Here is a 27,251-nt window from a genome sequence, read left to right as displayed (position 1 = left end):
TTGTACCTTGTCCATCCAATCACATTTCATTTTGGCAGCTTCTAGTATGAGGACATGTGTTGCCTGTATCAGAACAATATGTGGTCATTTGGATCCCAAGATGGTTAGGGTCTTTTGGGATTTGATAAAGGGAGTCATGACTTGGGGACCACATGTCCAGGTCTGCAAGGGAGTGTTGTTTCATTGTGGAAGAATGAGGAATAAGAGGGTGCCCACAAGAGATAGACAAAACAGTTATGCAAATCAGGGTCCCGCAGGCGGGCCCCCAGCCAGTTAACTTTGTTTGAGGTAGTTTAGGTCACTGGCACTTCGGTCCTACCCCATCTGGTTAAGTAGAGAAATGATCCGGGGTAGGGAAAGAATGGGGGGGGGGGGGAATTATCGATGGGGGCTCCACATGGAGAATCCAAAAGGAATAGATGAGTCTATGAACCTCAGGGTTTTAGGGGCGAATAGAAGTTTCCCCCTGTCCATAATAGGCAAGCAGGTGACCTGTCTATGTTGCGCCCTGTGGGGCCTGTCTTTATGATTGAGGGAAGAATGCAGGAGTCTTAGGTCATTGCAGATGAAGACTGAGTGGTATTCAAGTTCGTAGGATGGGTTCTACCCTGTTCCAGCCACTGCTCAAGTTCTGCAGGGTCAGCTGTTCACGGTAAAGATCACAAGTGCTGGATCCAATAAGCTGAACCATAGATCAAGTTTAATGAGGGCCGGGCGTAGAGAAAGGAATTTTTTGTAGGTAATGTGAGTTCCATAAGAACTTGCTATAGATGTAGGGACAATGCTGCCTTGACTTTGTTAGGGATGGGCCATATAAGTTGGAACCGAAGGAGATCCACTATGATCGGTCATTGAGTGGTTCGGGAGGATGCCGTATGGGCTACTGCCAGGGGAGCATGCTGGAATTCCAGAGGCGGTGTGAGGATTAAACCAGTAAGTTGCAGAAGAAACATTTGGAAGAAAGCTGAGATCATGATTGCCCTCCTTCTCTGGGACCCCAAAGATCCAGATGTTATTTATACAGCTCCTGTCTTCTAAATCCAAAAGCTTCTTCTCTTTTCCTAAGTTCCGAGCTTCATGTGATTGTTTCTGCCACTTTAAGGTCCATTTAGTCTAGGTATTTATCTGTTGATTCAAGTCTATAGCATACATGTGACATTTCACTTTTTAGCTTCTGGAGTTCTTTTCCTGTTTGAGATGTTGCACTGTTGAGATGTTGCACTGTTGAGATCGTGACTGGAGCTTGGTCATGATCGAATAAAGTGTTACACCTGCAGCCATTGCACATTTGCTGGGTTCTGTAAGCTGCTCAGGCCTGGTGGCTTCTGTGACAGTAAGTTGTCAAGCTATTTTTTTTAGCTGGCATCTGTATCACCAGGTCTCGAGGTAGGCAAGGTGCACAGGAGATCGCAACAGGTTATGTTTCTCTTTGCAGCAGTTTAGTAGTGGAGCCAGGAGGTATATATAGAAAGAACAAGCTGCACCAGTAGGCTGTGTTTCGACAAGGGGGCTATAAATGTCCAGAGAAGCAAACAAATATAACAGCCTCTATAGGTCCTGTTCGAGATGAGGGGTGGCCCTTATGTTCAGTATGGGAAGCCCTCGATGGAAAGGGTGGTATGTCCCGGATGGAACACCCACCCTGCCAACTCTACATAGGTGCCGTAAGAGGAGCTCACTGGCTACTGTACAAGGCTGGGGAAAACAGGATGGAGAATCCAGTAGGCGGCTTACCAATAGGTAGTGTGACTGCATGACTAGCGCCTCCCGTTATGAAGATCCAGCTTCCTCTTTCTGGAGGAGGGGTGGTAGTATAGTGCCATGTATGGATCTTTCACCACTTTTGGGGCCTCCGGAGATGTGGCACCTCAGTTGTGCAGGTTAAGGTCTGCTGACTGTCTGCGGGTGAGGGACGGCAGCAGGTATCGAAAGACAAAGGTGCCCAGGAGGTGGCATACTGCATGTTGTAGCATCAACACCTGCCAGGTAGGCCGTATGTGATGCAGCCCTGTAGGAAGTGAGGAGTTCCGGATAGCATTAGCTGGCCACTTCAGTGTCTGGTCTGTGCGTTTGGTGGCTAAGGGGCAAATATTGTGACTGTGTGGGCCCCAATGATGGGATCACTTCTTTGGGGCCCCCTGGAGAAGGCTGACGAGGTGCTGCAGATCAGGGATCATGCTAGGGAGCAACCACTCACTGTGGCATAGCTTTGCTCCCTTTTATGCCAGTCAAAGACTGCTGGTAGTCCGTGGGTAGATGGAGACAGGGGCATCAGCAAGTGACCAGCAGGATGTAAAGAAAAAACATAAAAGAGCTCGGGAGGCAGCTTTATAGTGCACGGCTGCACCAGCACCTCCCTCAGGAGGCCGTACTTGTTGCAATCCTTTGGTATATGGAATGTCTCAGGTCTCATTAGTGGGCCACACCCATGAGTCCTCAGCGCACTGGACAGCAGGGTGAGGGACTTTGTAAGTCACGTGGGGCCAGGGATGGGGGCACTTTGTTGGGTCACCCTGGAGGATGCTGAAGGGGTGGATCATGCCGTAGAAAGACAGTTGTGGGCAAGGGCCATGGGAGCTGCTCTATGGCACAGCCATCTTCATTGCTGCGTAGTTTTGCCCCTGGAGAGCAACTCATTTGGGAGTGAAAAGATCAACAGTATTGTCTAAGTCAATCAGATCTGCAGTTATTTCTCTGGTTGCAAACTACTCCATGTTTAAAAACAGGAACAAATACGCAAATCCGTTTTGGCATTATACCAAATACATAAGCAGAAGAGGGAAACACCCATATATTTTATATTTTTTGGCTTATGAATGAAGCGGGCACACAATCTAAATATCAAGTTGAGACTCAGCTAAGATACACAGATTGTTTAAACATCCAATAAATCACTCTTTAAGCAGCATATCATAACATGGTTAACTGTTATACCTTAAATGTTTTCAATCTCAAAATGAATTGCGCATGGCCTAGATCTGTTTATATCGTGCATTAGTAATTTCGCAAATCATTAAATGTGCACAGTCAATCTTTTCAATTCATGATTAATTTGTTAATCATAATTGGGCCATTTTATGATGCCTTTTCAGGAGTCTTCTCTATATTTCCAATTGTGTCCCAAGTTTAAGTCTCAAAGTTGATATCAAGTTGTTTACATCAATTATATAAACAAGATCACCCAATACTTATGGACACCTCATACCAACAAATTGACATTCAATTCCGTGTAAATTCTCTGTTTAAAACAGGTTTCAGTATTATAAGCAGGCTTAATCAGTAAATGTACCAATAATAAATAACTTTTTTTTTTAATGGACAGCTGGAACTTTTCAATCAATGTACTCCTTCTGAGACTGTGAAAGAATTAGCCCGATACATTCGGTATCAATTTGCTGCACAAGATACAACCCCAAAACCCCGTTAAGTTGACCTGCACAATTGTAAACCATATAGTCTCAGTTTGACTGAAGCACATGCTTCAAAAACTGATCATGTGAATATCCCATTCACACCGCGCAAAACTGGTCAAAGCCACAAGATCTTTCCGCGCACATGAATGTACGGACAGAAAATCTGTTAAAGTGAATAGTGTCCACATTGGTATTATTCTCTTAACCTGGTACCAATTTCGCAATATACAGCCCTTTTCCTGTAAACATTTAAATTCAGACAGGCATGCTGCATATCACCTCCTCAGGATGTTGCCCTCAAGAGCTCAACTGACCAGTTTTAAGCAATCCACCCTGTTAGTTTGAACAAACATGAGCTTTTAGTAAACAAAACATTCTAAACAGTTTTGTTGACTGAATTTCGTTACATAGTTTCAAAACATAATCATCATTTTGCGATACAACACTTTGGCATACTTTCTCAAGAGAAATGTCCATGTTGCATGAAAGTGTGTTCCCCTTTGTTAGCTCTGGGCTCTCGCTAATGTACAGAACCGGAGTCTAAAGGCTGAAAATCAAAAGGAAAAAAGTATCAACGCAACACTATTTCCAGCCATACCTGGTTGCCAAACTAAACTCATTCCTGTGCATTTAGTCGCAGTCATGCAGTTCAGCTCTTTCCAAAGAGTGTTGGGTCTGCCTACCCTCACTCGCGTGGGCTTTAATTATTGCACACCAGGTCATAATTACAACCTTATTTTTCGGTCAAATTATTTAGTTCCAGGTGACATTTTGTGGCACAGTAATTATTGTTTTTCATGCATGTGCCCAGTAATTCTCATCACCCTTAGTAATTCTGTAGGGGGGGGGGGCGTTTTCATTCTGCCCATTTCAAAACTTTGATTTGCTATCACATTGTGCATAGCGCTGCTCTACCTTTCCGGCTAATTACCGCTTGCTGCTTGGCTACGACTAATGAAAGGTGAATAAAGCTAACCGTAACTCTGCTCTCTCCGAGATGTGGATAGGAGCCAAGGAGGAACGCTTCCGCAATGCTGCCGTCTATCTGTGTTCGTACTAATTTGCTTTTAACTTTTTAATTACATTTTGCAAACAAAAATTAGGTTCAATTTCGCATAACTGTCAAGCTTAAATTATATATATATATATATATATATATATATATATAAAAAAATAAAAAAAAGGTGTGCATTGCAATATTATACCACATAGCTAGACCATGGTATGCAACAGTAATAATGATATTTAAAGTTTACTTCATAAGCTAAATCATTTACTCTAGCATGTAGGACTCGAATATTAATTGAAACAGAAAAATGTAGTAGTTGAATGTAGGTTTGCAAACAAGGAAAAAGAATGGGGAAAATAATAAGGAAGAAAAGGAGGGGATTCGACGAGCAAACCACTGCAACCATTGTATACAATGAAACTCACTTTTTGTACTGTTCAAGAAACGGAGTCTATATTTTTCAAATATATGGCATGTTCCCCTTTTTGTATGCAAGAGCTTCTAAAGTGATGTTTGGGCACAAGTCAATAGTAAATTCATTTTCTTCGGGGAGCTTATTCGAAAATTGTTCCTCTTTCCAATCATCAATTATAAATCGTTTCTTATTGATTTTGAGCAAACCCAATTTGATCAAACTCAATTTGATCATTATAACCCAAGGCAATAAGTGGTTTAGAAAAGGTCACTTGAAATACAAAATAATAGGATGCTGCCTGTTCTCATTCGGCAGAATTTGTTCACCCTTTTTCATGCACAGACCAGATGTAAGAGACTACGACCTTCTATGTAAATGTGCATAAAGCGAGGTACCAAAGGTGTGAGGATAGTGCTGGCTGGAGGGAGCACGAGGGGGTACAGTGCAAATGTGTGTTTTGATAGCAGGAACAGTACTCCAGTGTAAGGCCTGAGGGACTAAGCACATGGTTTGGATTCAATTCTCTATTTTAACATAAGCCAAAGCAGTTTGCAACATGAAATCCAAAAACAGTAAGGCAGCCAAGTTTCAAAATATTTTTTAATTTGCCCAGGGTCCTAGAAGGGAGCCCAAGTTAGTAGCATTGGGTAATCAATGTGGTCATATGCGGTGGGATGCATGGGAGAGCCTTTTTCAGCTGTATTAATTGGAATACCCATGCAGCGAGACCGGAGTTGGCTTACCGTGGAGTGGTGTGGCTCACTAGTTAGAGGCGGCAGACCCGGGAGCAGAAGTCGCCGGGACCAGGGTTCAATTCCTGCGGCAGGGCCGTGGACTTGGGTCAGAGGACTCGATAATTCTCGCTTCAGTGCCTACTCTAATCAGGGGTCCCACACGGCAACTCTGGGCATTAGCTTGCCTAATCTCCACAACGGCCCCATCATCGCCGGGGATGCCTGGCTCCACCTTGGGGACTCCCAGCAGGGACAATCCCACAGGGAAAGCCAGGATAGGTTCCCCCAGCGTTATACAGCGCCAGGAAACCTACGGGTAGCAGTGCGCCTTACAAGCTCAAACTTTAATTAATTACCAATGAAAGATCCTTATCAAACAGACAGCACAGAGTCTTGACGACAACGGCAGAGCATGGAGGAGCACCCCAACAAATCAGGGCAGAAGCTGCACTTCATAGGCTTCCCATGTCACAGATCAGAACTTTAGTTTTGTCCACATTCAAATTAAGCTCATTAGAATTCATTCAGGTCTGGCTTGCTAAGAGGAGTGAAGCATGAGCTACAACTTTTTTTAGAAAGGACTAAAGTTGATGTATGTTACTCAGCCCAGGACGAAGGTTCTGACGATCTTTACTGCATCCGGTTAAGAATGAAGAAAAACTGTTAAGCGCATTTCTGCCCATCTAAACTGTTGGCAACCAGTCAATTAGGACTCAGCTGTCAATATCAAGAGGCATTGCAGAGATCTTACAGGCTCCATCCTGCTGGATGACCATCATCCCATCATACCCTCCGAAAGTCAAGGACACTGTCCAGAGCATTTGCCATACCTTTACTTAGGCAAAGCCTCAACTGAGTTGCATTAGCAATATATGTATTTCTAGGCAATTTGAGAGCCATTGGGACAGGCATTTCCCACATAATTTAGCTACGACCTGTATGCAAAAGATGGGTCTATAGTTCCAATGCAGTCTAGTACACATAGAGGGTCTTTTCACAGTCGTTTGAAGAAGAAAAAAAAGAGAGAACGAATTTTAGCAGCTTGGAACAGTTCCTGTAACAAATGAGGCCTTGAAAATCTGAGTTAAAGTGGCATGATTGTGAGAGACCAGGATTGCAACACCTTCACCAGCGTGTATCAATATCTTAATTAAAAGTGGTATGCAACTAAAATTGTAGAAGAACCTGGACAGTATACCCATTGGAATAACATTGGTATTTTACCATAAATTATATTAAGGTTAGCCCATCTATCACGGTCCATCCTCTTTCTTAATAGTATTCTGTAGATTAAAGGCTACAGTCTTTGAAGGGTCCAACAGACTGCATGTGCTGCAATACCGGATACCCTTAAATGGCTGTTTGCCTAAGCTTTCCACATGACCCTTTGAGTTTGTGGTCTGAGCACTGGCTGTATGTTTCACTTTTCAAAGCTTGTGGCACGGAGGTAACAGTTTGAGAGAAACAGCAAGATATCTGCGTAGGTTAGAGTTTTGTTAACCCCTTCAATGCTGATGTCGAGCTCAGCTCGTCATCAGCCACGGGGGGCGCGTGCGGATAGCTCGTCATCTTACGCGGCTTTTAGAAAAAAGCCGCGTTGGGGAAAAATAATCGCCGCAGCGATGCGGTTAAGCTATGTATTGGGAGATATCCTTCCAGAATAGGATAGTTTTGCAGATGTTTAGGTAGGGGCCCTAAAACTAAATAAATGAGAAGTGGTGATAACGGAATGCCCGACTAGTTTTCCTCAAAATGTTTTGGACATAATTCCATTTGTCAGCATCTACTTAACTTTTCTTCTTTATACAGTGCATTAAAAGAAGACACAATCTTCTAGAAACACGAAAATAGAGTTTTGCACAAAAAGGATCAGCTTATCTTGTTAAATGACTCTTCAACATCGAGGCTAAGTACAGTTTTTGAGACTTCGGAGTTATTACATAAATTCAAAATGTCAAATAGCGTACGAATATTTGTATAGTCAAATCTACCTCTAATAAAAAGTCAGTGTGACTGATGCAAGAGTTTGAGAGCAATATATTAAATCACAATTTTTAATTGTGGGTAAGACTCTTTAAATCTACATTTAGCAGGGATATGAATCAGTAACTGAAACACAAAATTAACTATACCAGGTTTTCAAATTAGTATTATAAAAGGGGCAAGGTCATAGATATCAATTTGCTACATTTTCCAAACATTGCCTTATAAACTCTTCAAAAGGCGGCGACAGTTCTATATTAACTTTTCTATGAAAATTCAGTGGAGAAACTATGCATCCCAGCTGTTTTATTATTTAGGAAAACGTAATAGTTTTTTTTCTCTGTATTTTGCTGTTTATATCATTCTATAAACAGTGTTTAAATATTTCTTGTGGAATAAAGTTTGCCCAAATGTATAAAGTAATTGATACAAATACACCAGATTTTTTTTCTTGTCTGTCACCTAAAACTTTAATAGCCCTTTCATCTTTCAATCATAAACACGATGCAAATAGTTTCTGACATCAGCAGCAGCTTCTAAACTCCATGCTCGTACATCACTCCGTTGAGGGTATCAGAAACTATGTCCCAAGTCTTTACAGAGCAAAGAAATTAAAAATTACAGGCTTCTCACAGGACCACAAAAGATTATGGAAGGGGATATAAAAATAGGTGGAAGGCAGTAATATTTTATGTTACCTGAAGCCCCCCCCCGCCCCCCCCCCCCCCCCCCCGGAGGGGAGCAAACAGAGAACTGGGGTATTTCAGATAAGAGTTTTCTTAATGGATGCATGGACTTTGAGATTTGTCTTAACCATGATAAAAGATAATAGGAGTTAAATGTGAATCGAGAGGGCATTCCAGATCGGATGTTGAAACAGTGAGCCAATATTGATATACAAAGACAAATCCTAGTTGGAGTAGGAAGTAGCAAAGATGTAATAACATGAATGGGGGAAACAGGGTGAAAAGATGTAATAGTCCTGTACAGGCGTTAGGAAACAGGCCTACAAGCAGCAAGAGGGAAAACAATTTCCTAATGATGCAAGAGATCATTCCTAATAACAGTAGTATATTGAACAATGTAATTCAGTGAGATGCAAAATAATCAAACAGAGAATTATTTTAGCTAGACCAGCTAATGCAAAGGAATTTAAAAGAAAGGAAAAATAAAAAGTTTGACATTGGGTAATTGAAGCACAGTAAACATAAACAAGCAGTGTCGTCAGATCATTGAGCTGCGAATCAGAGAGCTCAAGTTAGACATGGAGAGGGGGGGGGGAGGGGGGGGGGAGGGTGCTGGGGAAAAATGACGGTGAGCACTTGAAATAAATCCCACCGTACAGCCCAATAGCCCGTTAACTGTCAAAAGCAAAACCTTTTATTCACAACTTTTTTGTAGAATCAATGAAATGATTTGCATCAGCTTTTAGCTTGTTTACTGCTGCAACAAGTACGCAAATAAATCTCATAATCACCCCCCACCCGTCTCAGCTGCTTAATAGCCCTTCTTCAGCCTCTGTGGTGGTATTTCTACCTCAGAATGTATTCATTTTTGCAGTTTTCCCAACGTTGCCTTTAGACAGTGGCATCATTTCTAAATGACAATCGATTAATTAGATAAATAAGATGAATGGGAAAACTTAATAAATGCATGTAAGCACGAGCGTCAAGCCTAAAATGCGCGGGCAATAAATGGATTGAAGAAAACGCAGCATTTCAAGCTCTGAATGTATCACCTGAAAAAGGTGGAATAAAGCTGGTGACCCTGCAATACAGGAAATAATAAGAACTGTGTCATTCTCTGTGTGCAATGGTCTCCAATGGCAATTTTGCAGAGAGAAAAAGTGAATGGGGTGTTCTGATTGTTACAGTGCTGTGCGGGGCCAGCACCAAGGTGTGCACTGACAATATGCATTCTTAGAGGAAGCAACTTTGGTAATTGAGACTGCAACCGAGAGCTCCCTAAACAGTGCAGAGAAGACCTTGAAGCACTTTAAGGCGACCCCACACAGCTGTGGGCTGCACATGGACAGCGCCGAGAACCCCTGCACATTGGTTCCAGCACCCTGCATTAATAGCATAACAACATCACCTGGGGGCGAACATACAGGGGCCTCACAACCCTCGAGTGGTGACCCTATTCAACCCCAGGCCAATGAACGTATATCTGTGAGCTACTGGAGAATATGGGCCCCTCCTGACATTCTGCATGGGGTGGTCAGCTGCGTCACACCGCCCTTCCTATTTTTATTTATTTATGCATTTTGATATAGTGCAGACTTTACCCGAAGGCGTCAGAGCGCTTCACAATAGGAACAGTAATGATACATGAGGAGAAAATTACAAGTGAACAAATTACAAAAGCAGACGTTAAGTTACATGAGGCAAAAGTGACAATTGTGAGCAAACAAAATACAAGAGGTAGAAAACTGTGTATTACAGGAGGAAAAATTGACCAGAGTGCAGGTTACAAGAGAAAACAAAGTACAATTAGAGGTATAATACTTCAATATATGGCAGACACTCAGGCACAAGAACAAACGTTACGTAGGCAATGGTGGCACTTGTGCAAGTATCAAAAGCCAACAAAATATGAGAGGTAGCAAACAGTGTGTTACAAGAGAAAAGTGGCGTGTGCATGTTACAAAAGTCTTTTCAAGCAGGTATAATGACACTAATAAGAACTGAGAAAATCTACCAAGCTCCAGTTCCCTCACTGCCCACATTGTATTCCACTGTCCTGCCACTCACAGCTTGTTTAATGCTAGGTAGACATTGTCCAGAGCAGGAGGCCCTCTCAAGGCTAGGCTCGCTCCAAATCTCTTGCCCACCAGTATCAGGATGTACAGTCCTTGCTCCCCCATCACTTATTCATATCTGCCCTCCTCAAGACGTCTTTGCCAGGGTGCCCAATGAAGGATGAAGAAAAAATGGCACATTTCCTGTTTACTCCTGTTGAGACTGGACAAGGGAGCTAGTCATTCTACATAATATTTTTTATTCCAAAATGGTATAGTGCCTCGGAAGTTATGAGTGCTTTACCAGATACTTCAATCATGCTATATGAGGGCTCCTATTCAAAGTCTGGACAAACCACAGTATGTATCATGCTATTTATTTTTGAGAGTGCTGCCTGTTCTAAGCTAACAACCTTCACATTTGCTACACACTCCGATAACCTACCTACAATACCACTACTTAGTATTACATAATGCTTTCAAAATTATGTTATTACCAATATTATTAATTCTCCAGATAGATCTTCAGTGTTAGGTATTCAAGGTTTATTTGAACATTCCCTCCATCCACTGGCGCATGATCTCCCTCTACCTCGCTTATTTTCTCTACTTTAAATTGCCTCTTGCACATTACACACAATTCTATTGCACTAAAGCAATAATTCAGTACTACCGAATAAAATGCGCTAATGAAACAGCCTGATTTTGAGCCACCCCGGCATCTCTTCTACCCACAGGACAATGTGCTTAACGTTGCTATCAGACACTTGTCCAACTTGTCTAGACATAATACCCCCCCCTTTTCTCCCATGGTTGTTCTTCTTTAACTTTATTTCTCATTTTATACACATATTATACGTAGGCAATGGTGGCACTTGTGCAAGTATCAAAGCCAACAAAACGTGAGAGGTAGCAAACAGTGTGTTACAAGAGAAAAGTGACGTGTGCGTGTTACAAGAGAGCACCAAACACAGAAATTAGAGGGAACATTGGTAGAGACCTGTCCAATTTTTTCCAGGAGAAGGTCCAATCTATATATTCTTCCTTCTCGGTGTCAGAGGATTGTTTAACCACCTCTCTGGCTCCTTTTTGCCCGGCTTTGTACCTGCTAGACCTAGTGAGAACCAAATCAGGCTTGCCTCGTGATCCTTGTCCAGCTAGATTTTTTTATCTGATGGCTCTTTTTTTCAATTCTCACCTAAATGTCATCTGGAATGCATCTCTGGTGTCGGGTAGCTACCCCTCTGTATGGAAAAAGGCATTTGTTCTGCTGATTCTTAAAAAGGAAGATGCAGATCCTGGGATACTTAAGAACTTTAGGCCCATTTTGCTCCGGCCCGCTCCTGCAAAAATTCTGGAGAAGGAAGTGCAGAGACCACTCTCCAATGTCCAATAACCTTCTTCATGACTACCAGTCGGGCTTTAGGACGGGTTATAGTACTGAGACGGCTCTACTGGAGGGGGCGGAAATCATCAGAGAATCCCTAGACCAAGAAAGCTGTGCCATGCTTGTGCTGTTGGACTTGTTTGCAGCCTTTGATACTGTCTCTCACTCGATTCTTTTAGACTGACTGGCGCAGCTGGGTATCTCTGGGACCATCTTAAATTGTTTCCACTCATTTCTGGATGGGCAGCCTCAGCAGGTCGTTCGGCGCCCCCATGTCTCCTCCTGTTCCATGGTATGTGGAGTACCTCAGGTATCTGAATTAAGCCCCACCCTGTTTAATGTCTATCTTGCTCCTTTGGCATCTGTAGTGGAACACTGTCGAATGAGAATAATATCATACGCTGATGACACTCAGCTTGTGTTTTCATTTAAAGACACTGCAAAGGCTGCGTTTGACAACTTAAGGCATTGCCTAACCAAGATCGCTTCCTGGAAGACGGTTAATTGCCTGAAATGTAATGCTGACAAAACAGAGGCGATGTTCTTTAACCCCTTGCATGCTGCTGCGATTCTGCGCCTGTGCTGCACATTCCGATCGCGGGTGCGGTCATGACAGCCCCCAGCCGTCTTCAGCACACGAGCACTGTAGTGCATTACGGCTGTGGACCTTCATCAGCATGCAAGGGGAATCAACCTTCACCCCCACCGCCTGATCTATTGTGGCCGATGCAACTCAACCCTCCTCCCACGCCTATCACTTCAGTCAGAAATCTGGGTTTCAAATTCAATTTGAAATGGTCAGCCAAGGCCCTGATAGGCCAACTTTCCAGAGCATGTTTTTGGAAACTTAAAACCCTGCGAAGATTTCTCCATCTGCTGCCAATGGACTGTTGGGCCACTATTGTCCATGCCCTTATTACATTTCAGCTGGACTATGCCAACAGCTTGTATCTGGGTCTCCCTGCCTATCTTACCCATTGGCTGCAGACAGTTCATAAGAAATGTGCCTCTCCGACATCACATTTCCCCTCATTTGCGCAGCCTTCACTGGCTCCAGTGAAAAGGAGAATTGAATTCAAGGCACTGCCTCTTTCCTTTAGAGCCACAAGAGATAGAGGTCCAGGCTATATGAAACAGAGACTCCAGTAACACCATCAGAACAGAACCCTACGATCTAACTCTCAGATGCTTCTCCACACCCCATGCTTTTCTGAATCCAGGATTGGCGTATAGCAGAGTTGGAATCTACTTTTAGGAAAGCATTAGAAACATGGCTGCTTGATTTGCCCTAGCCCGTCATTCTTCCACCTGCCTGACCATTTAGCGCTGGGACACAGCCGTTGGTGGTGGTCGAGTGCTCTATACATTTTTTGGTATGGTATGGTTGAACTGCACAATATGAAACCAGAAGACCTGAGCTCAATTTCAGTTTCTCCACTAAACCAAATTGTGTGATCTTAGGTCTTTTTTTAATTTCACTTTCCCTCCTTTTTCTCCATAATTACATTAGAGAACTTTGAAATGCAAGACTTCGGTATGTGTGGTGTACAAAACATTCTCCAGTGTTTTAATTAATAAACAATTGCTTTGTTTGTGTAGAATAGGAACAGAGACCACCCAAAGAGTGCACACAGCAACTGATGTACCCCTTAGTTCACTATTGGCATTGTTGTGTACTTAGAGTATCACTGTTTTAGAGGGCATGTGAAGCCAGATAAATAAAGTGTGTTCCAGATACCCATCAGAGGAGTTTTATAAACTCTAGAAGCCTTGCTTCAGAAAGAACTATGAAAAGTGCACGTCTACAAATATAGGGTGCAAGGATTTTTAAATCATGTTATGTGAACTTCAAGACTAGGGAGATTACTCTCAGTTCCACCAATGAGCAAGAAATATGCATGTTGCTCAACAAGTTAGCACCAGTAGAGGTGACAAATCAGGGTGAACCATCATGTGGTGCACAAAGTGTCCTCTGACTGCAACAGCCCTCATAAGAAAAATGCACTGGGGGAAGACACCAAATTTCCCTTGCATTTCTAGAGCCTTGCGGTGAAAAATTCTGACATGCAGCGATTGACAGAATTTGGCTGGAACTCCGTGCTACAAGAGCAATGCGGAGTCGCCAAATTTCACGGCGGAATGAAACATTTCACCCACTCCTACTCAAGACACCAATAACTTGAGAAAAGTAGCTGGGAGTCTTAAGATTAAGATCATGTGTGTGAGGAAAGCAGATCCCATAATGCTTCTCAAGGAATGCGAGATCTGGGTAGTGGGTTCCTGCGCAAGAAATCTCAGAGTGACTTGCGCAGCAAGTCTGTTTTTGCAGAGGCCTATGAGAAGGGCCGAGACGTATTTGATCCGTTCTATGCTCATGACGGAGCCGCTCCGTCATGAGCCTCAGTTGAGCTGTGCTCATGACGGAGCAGTTCCGTCATGGCCCGCTCGGCGCGCCTGCGCGGCACGAATTTCGCGCCTGCGCTGAGTGTTCCATTGAGCGGGCGCGTTCGTGACGGAACCGCTTCGTCACGAGCACAGCTCAACCGCGGCTCGTGACGGAGCGTCTCCGTCACGAGCATGCGAGCGCCGCTCGGCCACCCCACCCCCTTAGCGCTGCGGCAGAATTCCTGCCGCAGCGAAGGGGTTAGGGTGAGAAATTACTACTGCTTCTTGGTAGAAACAATTCATGCAATGCCAAAAAGATAACATTTTGCTTTTGGTCCTGCAAGCAATGCTACAATATATTCAGTTTGTGAGAAGGACAAAAATCGAACATCTATGTTTGAGTCTGAGTATGGAACGAATGGCCTAAAAATGTAAATACCAAAGTGCCAATTTTAGGGGGAGATCTAGACAAGTGAATAAAGGTACAGCACAGAGTCTAGAGTGAAAGAAGAGTAATGTGCTTGGGCATGTGGGAAGGATGAGGAACTGGCTCATAGGGGCAGTGCCTGGAGATCGTCTGGAAATTGGACGCTCTTAGTATGAAAAGAGATTGCTCTCCTGCTTGAAGTAAGGTCACTCAAGAACTGTCCTCTATAGTCCTGTTCAAGGACACTCAAAACCTAAAAAGTTGGTAATAGCGGTTAGTCCAATAACGACTCCTGGCACTAGAATGTACTATACAGCAATCTTGGACAGATAATGTGACGGCCAGCAACACATAGACTCTGGCACTGAACTTGTCAGCTCTGGGGCTATGGAATGCTTGCGAGTGGCACTTGAGACCCACTCGCAGAAAAGTGGGTCACTGGATGTGGCCGGCCTCAGAAGTAGGCCTGGTCAGAATTTCAATTACCCCATAGAAATCAGAGTAATGTTGGTAATCCCATGTTAGTTACTTGTGCAACACACTGGGGACTGTAGGGGTCGCAAGCACAATAGACGGGGCAGTCCACAGGGCTGCAGGGGTCGCAAGCACAATAGACGGGGCAGTCCACAGGGCTGCAGGGGTCGCAAGCACAATAGACGGGACAGCCCACGGGGGCTGCAGGGGTCGCAAGCACAATAGACGGGACAGCCCACGGGGGCTGCAGGGGTCGCAAGCACAATAGACTGGACAGCCCACGGGGGCTGCAGGGGTCGCAAGCACAATAGACAGGACAGCCCACGGGGGCTGCAGGGGTCGCAAGCACAATAGACTGGACAGCCCACGGGGGCTGCAGGGGTCGCAAGCACAATAGACTGGGCAGCCCACGGGGGCTACAAGCACAATAGACTGGGCAGCCCACGGGGGCTGCAAGCACAATAGACTGGGCAGCCCACGGGGGCTGCAAGCACAATAGACTGTGCAGCCCACGGGGGCGTGCAGCCCACGGGGGCTGCAAGCACAATAGACTGTGCAGCCCACGGGGGCTGCAGGGGTCGCAAGCACAATAGACTGGGCAGCCCACGGGGGCTGCAGGGGTCGCAAGCACAATAGACGGGGCAGCCCACGGGGCTGCAAGCACAATAGACTGTGCAGCCCACGGGGGCGTGCAGCCCACAGGGGCTGCAAGCACAATAGACTGGGCAGCCCACAGGGGCTGCAAGCACAATAGACTGGGCAGCCCACAGGGGCTGCAAGCACAATAGACTGGGCAGCCCACAGGGGCTGCAAGCACAATAGACTGGGCAGCCCACAGGGGCTGCAAGCACAATAGACTGGGCAGCCCACAGGGGCTGCAAGCACAATAGACGGGGCAGCCCACAGGGGCTGCAAGCACAATAGACTGGGCAGCCCACAGGGGCTGCAAGCACAATAGACTGGGCAGCCCACAGGGGCTGCAAGCACAATAGACGGTGCAGCCCACAGGGGCTGCAAGCACAATAGACGGTGCAGCCCACAGGGGCTGCAAGCACAATAGACGGTGCAGCCCACAGGGGCTGCAAGCACAATAGACGGTGCAGCACACGGGGGCTGCAAGCACAATAGACGGTGCAGCACACGGGGGCTGCAAGCACAATAGACGGTGCAGCACACGGGGGCTGCAAGCACAATAGACGGTGCAGCACACGGGGGCTGCAAGCACAATAGACGGTGCAGCACATGGGGCTGCAGGGGTCGCAAGCACATTAGACGGGACAGCACACGGGGCTGCAGGGGTCGCAAGCACAATAGACGGGGCAGCACACGGGGGCTGCAGGGGTCACAAGCACAATAGACGGGGCAGCACACGGGGGCTGCAGGGGTCACAAGCACAATAGACGGGGCAGCACACGGGGGCTGCAGGGGTCATCAGAATAAAAAGCGGGGAAGCACACGGGGAGCTGCAAGGGTTGCAAGCATTATAGCAGTGAGTATGGAGATACTGCACACTTCTAAGGCACAAGTACATTCCCAGGAGACTCTGTAGCTCGCCCATGTTCTGGGACAGATGGATGCAAGGTGCCTCTGGAGCTGCTCGTGCTTGGAGAGCAGGCAGCAAGGGGAATGTGCATACAAGGGGCTCTAAAGTGTGAAGAACCTAAGCGAAAAAGAACGACTTGGCCGGTTGCATTTGGATTTCCAGGATCTGCATAAGTATCACAGAAACCCACATGAATTGTTTCCGTTACACACAGGTTAAAGAGGGTGAAATAACTGGACGGTGTAATCCATCCTAGATGCACGCACAGAGAGCAATGATGGTGATGGGGGCAGGAACCAGCCAGCGGCAGTACGGGAGCCGAGCCGGGGCAGGCGGGGCTATACAACAGTGGGCTGAAGTGGCTTCCACAATACCTGGCAGAAAAAATACAGGATCTGATAAAGACAATGCAGCCCCAGAGGCAGCCTTTGCACGGCCCGAGGGAGACAATGAAACGCACGAAGGAAAAAACTACAAGCCAAGGCTGTGTCTCAAAGCACTCAAGATCTGCACCAACACTGACGGAGCTCGGAGGAGCAGCAATGTGCACGTGCTTCCGAAGGAACCGAAGAGCACCCGGGGCCCAAGAAACGTCTAGTGTGCACCACATGGCCCCCGGGGGGTGGTGGTGGGGAGGGGGGGTCTGCCCCTTACTGCAGAATGCTGAGCGTCCTCCCCCAGCTCTGCCCCCTAGCGAGGTGTACAGACTCCCACCAGTGGTCTGTTGCTTTATAGCTCAGTTTGTGTTTTAGAAGTGCCCCACAGGCCGCGAGTGCGACACCCGAGCACATTCATGACACCGGGTCTCCACTGATCTCAAGAGACTTGAAGGTAACCAGGGGTAGGAAAGCCCCGGGCTACAGACGAGTGGGACAGGACAGCACACAGAGGGTCACAGAAAAGCAAACAAGTGATGAGTTGAATGTGTGAATGAGTATGTGACATAGGCTTGTGCAGAGTTGCCGGGGTTGGCCGGGGTGGGCAGGGGGCAGCACATGCAGGTTAGGGTAGTAGCAGGAGACAGGCAGAATGAGGAGAGGAGAGGAGGCGCACGGTGCCGGCCCAGGAGTCAGGAGCGCACGGATGCGAAAGCAGAGCAGTGGTGGCAGAGACAGTACAGTAAGCACTATCAGAAGCAGGACGGTAACCAGAGGCTCACGCAGGGGCGGGGCAGTGCAGCGCGCGGTGGAGGGTAGGGCTGGTATTGTATTCGGGGGCAGAGAGAGAGGTGCAAGCACAGGAGTGAGTGGTGGGTAGTGCAGTGCACGGGGACGGGCAATACAGTATTGCCAACAGGAATAGGACAGTAAGCAGAGGCGGTATAGTGCTCGTCCGTAAGCAGTGCGTGTGCTGTGGACAGGGGCACAGACAGTCGTTCAAGTGCAGTAGTCCGTGGAAGGCTGCGCTTGTGCTACAGTAAGTTGCACCGATAGTTATTTAAGCAAGTGGCAAGTAGAGCAGGGGCAGGGTTAGAGACACTGCAGAAGCAGTCAGTACAGTAGCCCCAAGCACACACATGGGAAGCACAGCGCTGAGGGGCAGACACTACTTGTGTGCTGTAGTCAGAGGTAGAGGCAGCGCTTTAAGTGCAGTATCTAGCATGTGGGTAGTAGTGAAGACACTGGCACAAGCAGGGTAGTAACCACAAGCAGGGTGAGCACAGCACTGAGTGGCAGACGGTACTTGTGTGCTGTAGTCAGAGGCAGCGGTTTAGGTGCAGTAGGTAACATGTGGGTAGTAGTAGTGAAGACACTGGCACAACAAGCAGGGCAGTAACCACACGCAGGGGAGCACAGCGCTCCGCGGCAGGCCCCTCACCTTCTGCTGCCGCCGGGCCATGTCGGTGGGCTGCTTGGCGTTGAAGGGGTGCGCGATGCAGCGGATGATGAAGACGTAGAGCTGCAGCCGGCCCCGGCGCTCCCGCTCCTCGCGCTGCAGCCGCTCCTGCTCCTCGCGGCCCTCGCTGCGCACGGAGGGGCTGGGGCTGCAGCGGCCGCCGGCCGGGGGGCCTCCCTCCCCGGGCCCCCGTGGCTCGCGCACCGCTGCTGGGGGCGCCAGCGACAGGTCCGTGCTGGGCGCCAGCAGCACCGCGTCCGGCGGTGGGCGCTCTCCCTCCAGCTCCGAGTCGTCCTCGCTGGAGGAGGGGTCCAGCATGGTGCCGGCACTTGTTGCTGCTGCTGCCCGAGGGTCGAGCTCAGTTCCTGGACACTTGCAGCTCCGCAGACTCTGGTCTCACCCCCTCAGGGCTGCTGGGAGGTCCGCAGTCGGTGTGTCCCGGGTCTGACTGTCCTCCTCCAGAGACGGCTCGCTGCTCCCCTGGCCCGCGTATGCGCACCTCACTCCCCCAGGACACGTCAAGCTCCGCGGCCGCCTCTTCGTCCCCTTCCCCGGCCCAGGACAGCGCCGAGGTAGGGCTGCCCTCACCAGGGCATTTGCATCTCCTCTGCAACGGGGCCAATCGGAGCGCCGGACTCCCCGCCTCCCGTGACGTCACAGAGTCGACACAGGTGCCGGACCTGTAGCGTCCACAAGAAGCAACACGTGGAAGGGAAGCCGAGGGGCGAGCGCACCTGTGCCACTGCCTGTCCCGTACCTGGGCGCGCGGGACGGTGATGAACAGCCCCCGTTTACAGTGCGCGCTTTGCACCTGTCAGACCGCTGCAGCTGCGCCGGCAATCCATTGTTAATGCGTGCTTCCCTGGACTCAGGTTGTGACACGCCAGGGCCCGCTTCACCTGCATGACAGACCCCGCCTTCATGTCACTCTCACTTTTGCACTTTTTTCCTCTGCGCGTGAAACCTGTCAGCCCCCTCCCCTGGGTCTCAGTGCGACAAGACAGACCTCGCCCGAGTCATAAGTGGGTGCCAGCGTCGGGGAGCCTAGTGTCAACAAAACCCCTTCTAACCCAACACGTAAACAACTCCATGCCCCTTGTCCTGCATTCCTCTCCTCTTTGTCTCAATTTAGAGCTTCACAATGAAAAGTCCAGGCTTGTGCTCAGGCGGTGCACGGAGTTCTGGCGATAACAGTGCAGTTGATTTTAAACTGCCAGTTCCATCGGAATAGCAAGATTGGGATGCGGGACCTAAAGCGAGAGGAAACACGCCGCAATTAGCTGAATAAAAAGTTAAACAATAGTGTCCAGCCTGCACTCCGGTGCCACTGCACCCGGTGCACTATATGAGAGCACCTGTAGATTATGGCTACACGCTGTACTTTTTCTGCCTTCCGCAGTAAGTGTGATGCACTTCGCTTTCTCTAAATGTAGCAAAAGTCATCTGTAGAGCCGAGCCCCGCGCGCCTGGCTGAGGAGATCAAGCCGCCCTCCTCAGCTCGCGACACACTTGGACGGGATCTGTATTTGTAAAAGGAAGGGGCAGGGCCGGGCTCGCGTCCTGAAAACAGCACATCCGTCTGTGCCCTGATCCTGCCCCCTCCGCGCATCCGTGTTCCAGGTTACACACAGGTCGCTGCGCCCGCCCCGCCCCTCACTTTCTCCATTACTTCTGCCTGCAGCCGTGCAAACGCGGTAGCGGGGCACACCGGGCGCGAGGTACCTCTCACCTTCCGCCCAGAACCCCTCCCACCCCCCGCCAGCACTTTTTTGTTTCTGTCCTAAAATACACCCACATCGGTCGAGGGTCTCGGGTGTTTTGAAGAGTAAACAGTAACACTGTACCTCCTGGTGAAACTGCAACAGTATCCGCAGCGCTCTCGCAGTGGCTACGAAGTTACAATGCAGCGCGCTCTCCAGGTACTCAAAGGCAACTTTTGTGTAACATTGTGTTTTTTCAAGGACAGTCTAAAGTCAGCAGTTAAGGACTGAGCGCTAAAAAATCGCTCTGGAATGGGGAGGGAGGGCACTGCCACTGAGCATTATTACTTAGCAGCACAAGCACTCAATTCTGTACAAAGTGCGGATTTTTTAAAGCAGCTCAAATACGTTGGATTGGGACACGAGCCCGCCGCGCCTGAGCTGCACACCACTGGGTTTTCCATGAGGTGCGATGTTTTTCACTCCATTTCCAGGTATTTCTTTGACACGACTTTCCACACATTCCAGTTTTTACACCTCTCCTCTCTCTAGCACCCGCAGTGAGATGTTCGTCTGAACAGAGGAACATATACGGGAGAGCTTTACGCGCAATTCTGTTATCTCGTCCAGGCTTTCTCACTCAGCTCTTACAGCACGAAGTGAGTCCATGTCCAGAAAGAGACTTGCGCGATTACTCTTTTTAAATAATTCCATAGTTTAGATCTACCGAGAGGCAACTCTACCTCGTTCACAGCTAATGGACTTCCAAAAACGGACCCAGTCGCTCAGTGACGTCCATTTGGGTGCAGTGTTCAATGCTTCATGGCATTTTAGGTCTGGCGACAGCATTTTCTCACAGAGCTGATGCTTGAGAAAGCAGAACCATGTACGCCGTGCCTTAATACCAATGCCTTATTTTGAACGCTCTATTACATATGCATGTCTTTTGTATGCCTTAAAGAGCAATGATACATTACATGACTACATTCTAATGTCATTTTTATATTTGTCTGGAGCACCTTTATCCTAAGCATATCCATAGACATTACTATTCCTTTGAACCTTAGAGGGAATTTTATTCAGTGTTGTGCAGTTGCAAATTTCCCTGTATATCTCAATGTAAGCGTAGAATATTGGAAATAAAAACATGATTTTCAGAAACTCTGTTTTTTGTTTTCATCTATATCCTCATAGCAGTGATGTAGAAAGTGGTGGGCTGTGGCTGCGGGCCGCCCCGGGTGTCATCACTGAGGAGGGTAACAAAATGGCAAAAATATGTGTAACCATTTTTTTTTTAATGTGGGCGGGGTGCCAAGAAGTTTTCTGCACCTGGTACCACCTGACCTTCCTACGCAACTGCCTCATAGGAATTTTTGAAATCCCTCTCACAAAAAGATTGTTCCTCTTGCTCAAAAGATAGTTTAGCTGAAGAAACACGTTACTATCATGCAATCATGATTCCATTGACTTCTGTTGAGAGAAAAGCATATAAAATGTGTCCGGGATGTATGGATTTTCAAATTATATGCTTCAACTGGATATTAAGCCAATATTCTGGTCTATAGAAATGTCAATTTCTGCTTCTTAGGTACAGTGCATATTGTCTATTTTTGCATTAAACATATTCAACTTGTGGGCTTCCCAAAGTGTTATGTTTTATCTTAAATATGTGTACAAGAACTTTTGAAGTACTACACTGTTAATTAAAGCATTATTAGGTTTCTAATTGGCTCTGTGCATGTGGCTTTCTGATGGGTGGGATTTGCTTTTATATTGTGTGTGAATCAGTTAAATCGAAGAAGTCCATATCTAGTGGAATTAAATTGCCTCATTGCAATACGGCAGGCATTTTGTGTGTAAGTTAGTGAAATTGAAAATGCGAGTACACTGGACAGATATCACACCCTACAACCGTACTGCCCCATTTTCACCTCCAGTGACAGAATACATTTCAGCCACACCACAGAACTCAATTGGACTGACCACACCATCTTACACTTCACCATCACCGATCCCCAGCACACCATTGCCATGCATCAGATCTATTCCCACTGCAGCTGGAGCAAGGTCACTGAAACTCAGTGGTTACAGGCCCTCACCACCTTCCTGCCCAAGGCCTAAACAAACTTCAACCAGGTCGTCCAGAATTTCGCCGCCTGGATCATCAACAGTTTCCCCACTGAAACCTACAAAACTCAACAAGTTCTCCAAACATGTCAGCTGGTACACCCGAGAACTCAGGACAACAAAGCTCTACTGCCACCAACTGGAGAAACAATGGTGCACCACCAAGAACCCCGCTGACAGAGCAGCTCACAAAACAGCCCTCAGCAACTTTCACCAGCCCATCAAAGAAGCCAAGAGAGCAACCATCACCACACACATCAACTCCATAGCCAGCCACACAAAGCTACTCTTCAAAATAGTCAAAGAATTGCCCAACCCGACAGCCATAGAGAACACCATACACCCCTCCCAAGAACTCTACAACACCCTCTCAGACTAATTCCACAGCAAGAGCACCAACATCTACAAGAATTTCAACATCCAACCCGCTGCCCTCAACCCTGACAACCTCAACCAACCAGCGAACACCATCCAAACCATCACCACCTGGTCACCGCCCTGCCCCCTTCAGCCATCGTGTCTTCCATCCACCCAGGGATGTCCACCAATCACTGCCCGCACCACTTCTACAACCTCGCTATGAACCCAATCTGCACACAACTCACCAGCATCCTCAACACGTTTATCTCCACAGCCACCTTCCTGGACAGATGAAACGTGAAGACGTCAAACCCCTCCCACAGACAGCCTCTGCTGACCCCAGAGATATAAAAAATTATCATCCAATCTCCTTGCTCCCTCACCCGGCCAAAGTTCTTGAGAAAGCCGTCAACCAGCAGCTCACAAAATTCTGGAACAAAACCACCTACTGGATGCCTCTCAATCAGAATTCCGTGCCAACCACAGCACTGAGACCGCACTCATTGCCCCCACATTAACCTGTTTTTAACCACATACGAGTCACAATCTTCACTAGTATGTCACTATATCATAGTGTGTTCACGGTCACTACATGGTCACATGTTGTTACTTACCTGTGGTAATGTTCTCCTTTAATCTCTCCCTTTTAGGCAAGAGCAGTGTCATACAGGTAGTACAACTTATGTGCTGTATATAAACTGATACTAATGATTAGGTCATGTTTTGTAGATTGTAGTTTTTTATTAGGTCCTGAAGAATCGCAGTCAATGCACAAGAAGCGAGAAACATGTTGACCACACCATTTGCACCTTAACCCTGGTCCACTCTGGGAAACCACAGTTCCTGCGAGCACCGGCTATCCCTGATTTTACTTGCGGCAGAGGACCACCAGAATAAAATAGTTTTCCAGTACCTTGTGCCACATTTTATCCTCACCCACACTATCTACTCTGTCCTGGCCCCTCACCCCACTTCACCCATAGGCAGTTGGATAAAAGATCTTCAATAAAGAGCCCCTCTTTGAGGTGAGCCCGTTGGGCATTGCACCGCCTGCCCAACGAGGAGCATTGCCAATGATGAAGCATGACCCTCGCAAGGGTGTGTGAGGCCATTATATCCAACAAATTGGATACCCAGGGGTGGTCCTCCATTGAGCACTAGCCCCAATACCTTAGTGACCTTCCTCTCTTTAGGAACAGCCCAGTCTTTCCTTTTGTTGTCTACATATTTGGGGCTACAACTGTGGCTGGACCTTCCATTCTCTTCTCCCTGAATGGTAATCTAAGCCCCATTGGATCACAATAGATCCTTGTCTTCCCCTACCTATTGTTACACCCCCCCCCACAGATGATGTCAAAACACTCCTTGACCATTGAGAAACTGTGGTCCTGATACTCCATGACCTCTCTGCGGCATTTGACACAGGCTTCCACAACACCCTCATCACAGATTCTACAACATAGGCATACAGCAAGACGCCCTCAAGAGGTTTACCTCCTTCCTTACAAGATGCATACAGCGCATCCGACTGCCTCCCTTCACCTCTACACCCAAAGACATTATATGTGGTGTGCCACAAGGATCATCCATACACTCCACTCTGTTCAACATCTACATGATCCCCTTCACAGACATTGTAGGACCCCTCAGACTCGACATAATCGCGTATGCAGACAACATTCAACTGATTCTGTTGCTCAGGAAGGACCCCCTCCAACGCCAAACCTAACTTCTGCAATGCCATGACCAACATAGCCAAATGGATGAGAGACAACTGCCTCCAACTCAATTCCAACAAAACTGAAGTACTGATCTTCACAAAGAACACCTCCACATAGGACCCCAGCTGGTGGCCTGCAGAATTCAGACCCACGCCCATTCGGACTGACCATGCACACAAACTTGGCATCATCTTCCACAGCCAACTGAGCATGACATGTCAAGTTAGCGCAGATGCCTCCTCCTGCATTTTGCATGCTCTTCAGACTCTTCAGATAGATCCCAACCAAAACCAGCAATACCATCACTCAGGCCCTTGTCGCCAATCACCTCCACTATGACAACAGCTTCTACACCGGCATATCCACCCTGATCCTCACAAGACTCCAGACCATACAGAACTCTGCAGCCAGACTCATCCTGGACCTTCGCAAATGAATTTTCATTGCTCCATCTCCTGAGAGACCTCCACTGGCTCCCTATTCAGAAAAGATGCCAGTTCAAGATCCTCACGCACGCCTATAAAGCCCTCCATGACCTAGGACTTGCCTACCTCAACCAACGACTGAACTTCCACCAACCTGCTAGATACCTGCGCTCCTCTTCACTCTCCATCACACCCCGCAACCATCGCAGTGGTGGCTGGCAGCTCCTTCTCCTAAATCACTGCCAAGATGTGGAACAACACCCCCGCTCTGTACAGCCTGCTCGCTGGCAGCCTCAAGAGTTGGCTCTTCGATGTAGACACAGTGCCCAGATACCCCTAGGGGTGACAGTGTTGTGCTTTACAAATGTTGTTTGGTTGATTACAACAGAGCAACATACTACAGCATTCTCCAATGCAGTACCATCCCAAAATTCATACCATTTATTTAACATTTTGCACACTGCAGAGTGCACCAAAAACTTTTAGTCTATTTTCCCTGTACCAAGAAATATTTCAAATGAGTACATGGAGTATAACGTGATTGGTAGATTGGGAGAGGAGGTAAAAAGGTAGAAAACATTCAACTCCAGACACTAGGGAAGGCTCATTAGCAGATTTAATTTGAGGTACAACGGAATTATCTTAAATGCTATTGTAAAGATGAGTTTTTCAAAGCTTTTCTGAAGTATGAGAGGGTCGTTTCAGGTCTCACCTGTGTAGGAATAAAGTTCAATAGATCAGCTGTAGTCCAGAGAAAGACCTCTTCAGTAGTGCCTCATTGCATCATTGCATGGTACTACCCCGCCCACTACCAAACACCTACCCACATATCACAACCATCCCAAGCAATGCACTGCCAACACACCATTCATGCAGAAAACACACACATTCTGTGGGGTAAGTGTGGAATGGACAGCCTAGAGTCAGTAGCAATGCAACAAACATTACGGGTGCCTTATACCCAAAAACGGCCAGTCCATATATAAATGGGTAAAGGTAAAAATAGGAGACAATTTTTAAGTACACTTGTGAAAAATATAAATAAGTAGGATATTGTCAACCCTCCAAGCATGTTTTAGGATGGGAGTTGAGACAGTAGACCAGGCCACAAATCTTTACATCGCATGCTTAAAGTACACATGATCAATAAATACCCCTTATCAGACCCCCCAGGATATAGCGGCATGGATTAACAAATTTAGCGGCACAAAAAAGGAAATTTAGCGGCACAAATATGGGAATTTAGCGGCAATTTTGCTGCATTTTTTTTGCCATTTTTCCTACAACAAACACAGATATCTTTGTTTTTGAGTTATTTAGCAACATGAAGCTATGAGATTCTATTGCTGCTGCTTTCTGTCCCGAAGGGAGACAAGAGAAGGCACGAGATATGCATACCATATGCATGTACATCTCCTGTCCCCGGAGGCTGGCAGCGCCTTCAAACTCTTTTATGCAACAAGACTTCATTTTACTACACAAAATGAACCCCTTCTTCTCAGGTTGTACTGCCCATTCGTCTGGGTGATGGAACTGTATTTTTGGATTTCAAGGCTAGTCCTCACAACACTGCATTCATGCTTCCAGAAGTGATATGCCTGCTGAAACAGGATTACAGTGACATCATATTACACTGTCTATGTACTTGTGTTACAACGATCATTCAGAGTAAAAACATGGAATTGTTCAGAGTGTGAGAAAGCATCATCTCATTGGGTTAATGTACCTAAGAACAAGATCTCTAAGTAACCAGAGGGGTCAAGAAGTTAAAATACATTGTTGAAAAAAAAAATACATTGTTGACTCTGACTTTCAACCTTCTGAGGATGATAACAGAAAGAGTGGCTCAGTTGGCAATATTTAAAGCACAATAATGGCAGCATAAGGCAACCTACACGGCTTGTAGGTCTAATCCAGATCTTTCATGCAGATTACTGACTACAGTGAAGTCATTAATTAGAAACAAAATACAAACGTTTCTTTTGCCAAAAAGTACTTTCTCTAAATGGAATGACTTTTATAATCTCAATAAAAAAAAATTACAAAAAATAATGAGTCAAATAGCTTATCAGGAAAACTATCCGGGCATTTATCAAATGATTTGTCAACGGTGGGAATCACTCGCTTTCATCAACCTTTGCGGCAGGTGAAGGCTGCTGGCACAATAATACAAACTTGGCAGCAGCTGCCCCTGTAATTGTCGTAGGATGCAGCCGGCATGGTTATTGATTTGCCATTACCCCCTTTCCACATGTCAGATAAATAATTGGTGCGTGCATTTGCCACTATTATTTATGGCATGTTCAAAACAGTGGCAGGCTCAAAGGGCTTCAGACCCCCTCCCTCCCCCGGAGTGTTTGTCAGCCCGGGCTGAGACAGCCCCGGGCTGGCGGCCTCTTGTCTTAAGGCATCTGCAGGGGGGGGGGAGGAGGGGGTGTCAAATTCCTACAGGATAGGCAGGTTGGAGGGGCAGGGGGCTTGAAGGGGTGAAAACAGAAAACAGAACAAAGCCTTGTTAACAGGTCTTTAAAAGACCATTAACTTGTAGGTGCAGCTGCCTTAAGACAAGACG

The 27,251-nt window shown here is 46.9% G+C and overlaps 1 protein-coding gene across 2 annotated transcripts in view; it reads right to left on the bottom strand.

The window, feature by feature from the left end:
* CADPS2 (calcium dependent secretion activator 2) overlaps window positions 1-18,804 on the bottom strand; it is a 2,357,592-nt gene extending 2,338,788 nt beyond the window's left edge. For both annotated transcript variants that reach the window (XM_086966845.1, XM_086966848.1), the window contains exon 1: window positions 18,329-18,804. In XM_086966845.1, coding sequence (XP_086822971.1) covers window positions 18,329-18,664 — 336 coding nt within the window. In that variant the 5' untranslated portion in view covers window positions 18,665-18,804. The remainder of the gene's footprint in view (window positions 1-18,328) is intronic.
* Window positions 18,805-27,251: the final 8,447 nt, after the last annotated feature.

This window comes from Lissotriton vulgaris, chromosome 1_1 (genome assembly GCF_964263255.1).
Source record: "Lissotriton vulgaris chromosome 1_1, aLisVul1.2, whole genome shotgun sequence".
NCBI classification, from domain to species: domain Eukaryota; kingdom Metazoa; phylum Chordata; class Amphibia; order Caudata; family Salamandridae; genus Lissotriton; species Lissotriton vulgaris.
This window is presented reverse-complemented; position numbering and strand designations above follow the sequence as displayed.